Source organism: Aplysia californica, unplaced genomic scaffold (genome assembly GCF_000002075.1).
Source record: "Aplysia californica isolate F4 #8 unplaced genomic scaffold, AplCal3.0 scaffold00445, whole genome shotgun sequence".
Taxonomy (NCBI): Eukaryota; Metazoa; Mollusca; class Gastropoda; order Aplysiida; family Aplysiidae; genus Aplysia; species Aplysia californica.
This window is the reverse complement of record NW_004797715.1, coordinates 467341-469377: the sequence shown is the minus strand read 5'-3', so window position 1 is coordinate 469377 and position 2037 is coordinate 467341. Positions and strand designations below refer to the sequence as shown.

Here is a 2037-nt window from a genome sequence, read left to right as displayed (position 1 = left end):
CTCTCTATCCCCTTCTCTCTTTTTCTCTCCCTCTCTGTGTAATGAATGTTATAATATATATAATTATAAAGAAAGCATGGTCAATCAGCTAATTTAAGCGTGCTTCTGTTTCAGTCTGCCTGTATTAGCTTTTTTATACATCATTATTAGAGAAATCTTCAAGCAAGAATTTAACTACGAGGCATTGTGGTCAGATCGGACGCTCGTCAAAACCACTTTTTTCATTCAATTCTTGCTCCCTTCCCCCTCCTTGGCGAAATAATACGTGGATGAGCTCTGTCTTGACAACTCTTGTTTGTTTCTATTTTTCAATAGATGTTTTACGACCTCAGCCATACCGTTGAGATAATTTCCTGCTTGTAAGGGCATTTCCGGGTTTGAGAAGGATACCCTATCCCAGCAGAAAGGGCGAAATACTTCATAAAAAACATTTTCCACATGGGAGCCAAACTCAGGTTTTCTGTTCGCGACAGCTAAGCGCTTGACCGCTACACCACAGAAGCCGGTTTGCCAACTTGTTATCAACAAAGAGTCTACATAACAAGAGGGTCCTCTCCTCTCTTTGAGCCAATTAAAAAAGTGTCCTCAAAATTCGGTGGCGTCCTCTTCGCAAATGCCTACCCTTTGCAAACAGTTACCCTACTTGTATTTTAAAAAATAAAAGTGAAACTAAAACGTTTTTGAATATAAATAAGAATTCATTCAGAAGAATGCTTTTTTAATATGGTTACGCTGACAAAAACCTCTTCCGGAGGAAGGGGTGGCTGTTTTTCTTCGTTTAATTTGACTTTAGACTGAAAGGCGAGAGGTCATTAAAATTTTAAAAACCCTAAAACAGCAATCGATCTGCGCACGCAATGAGGCGCTATTCCTATTCTTCTTCTGGAGAAACGTAAGAGAGCTTCAAAACAGACTGCAGCGCCATCTGAAGCAAAGAGCGGACTTCCGGTGGGACACTTTTTTGACTGAATGGACCATCTTGTTATGTACTATCTTTGTTATCAATCAATCAAAAGTTCGAAATGGTGGCGGAAACCATATTGTTATTTTTTGCCATGACATTACAGTTGTTGGCACTCGCAATCGCAATGGAGATATTTTATTTGGGCATAATTCAAAATAGAATGAGGGGGAGAGAATTGAAGTAGAAGAATATTCAAGCTTCACATGATTAAAACAATGCAGTTCTGAACAATTCTTCGGGGTGCAATGGGAACTCTAAGGGAACAAGTGCACACGGAACGTGGAGAAAAAGCTGTGCAAAATAGGAAAATGCACTCGCCACGAAGAATGACCCCCTAATGGACACGGCACGGGAGACGGACACACTACAGAGTCCTAAACACAGATATCTAAACTCTAATTATTATTTTGTCTTTTAAAGATTTTTAATGGTTGCACTGCCCTTGACGCACATTCCATGAAGAAACTTGAAAAAAACCCTGCTCTAAGTACTAGAACTAATAGATGTTTAGGGGTTCAGGTATTGGAAGTTTACTTCCGTATGCTATGCAAGAGGTAGCTGTTATTCTTGCAGAATTGGCGTCATTCGTCCTTGCGTGACAGGTAAGTTTAGTTTTCACGAAAGGATCCTTTTTTTACTTTTCGTCTTCTTCTTTTTGGAATACGGCGAACTTCATAAATATACCTCAATTTGGTCCTAGCTTGCAGGGGGGAAGAACCAGCGTTCTAAATGATCAAGATAAAGTGTATGTTGATGGGAAACGTTTTGTGATTGAATAGTTGCAATGGAAACCCCAAGTGTAGAATGATATAATCATTTTATAAAATATTTCTTTTATATTTCAGGCCTCGGGAGTGACGTGAGTTATGGCCGAACCCAGCAGTTGGAGGTTCAATTCCTCAGCCTATGCCCGATTTGTGAAAGAACTACCCTTGTCTGAAGTAAGTGAGGTAGTTGTTTCTCATTTTGTACGTGAGATAGGTGAGGTGGATGGGTGGATGGATAGATAGATAGACAGACAGACAGACAGACAGACAGACAGACAGACAGACAGACAGACTGACAGAGAGACA

At 40.1% G+C, this 2037-nt stretch overlaps 1 protein-coding gene across 2 annotated transcripts in view; it reads left to right on the top strand.

The window, feature by feature from the left end:
- Positions 1–2037, top strand: part of LOC101855206 (glutamine synthetase 2 cytoplasmic) — a gene marked incomplete at its 3' end in the record, with an annotated part of 46396 nt that overhangs the window by 29575 nt on the left and 14784 nt on the right. The window contains 2 exon segments of one of the 2 annotated variants that reach the window (XM_013086233.2): positions 1185–1566; positions 1810–1905. In XM_013086233.2, coding sequence (XP_012941687.1) covers positions 1831–1905 — 75 coding nt within the window. 2 annotated transcript variants of the gene reach the window in all.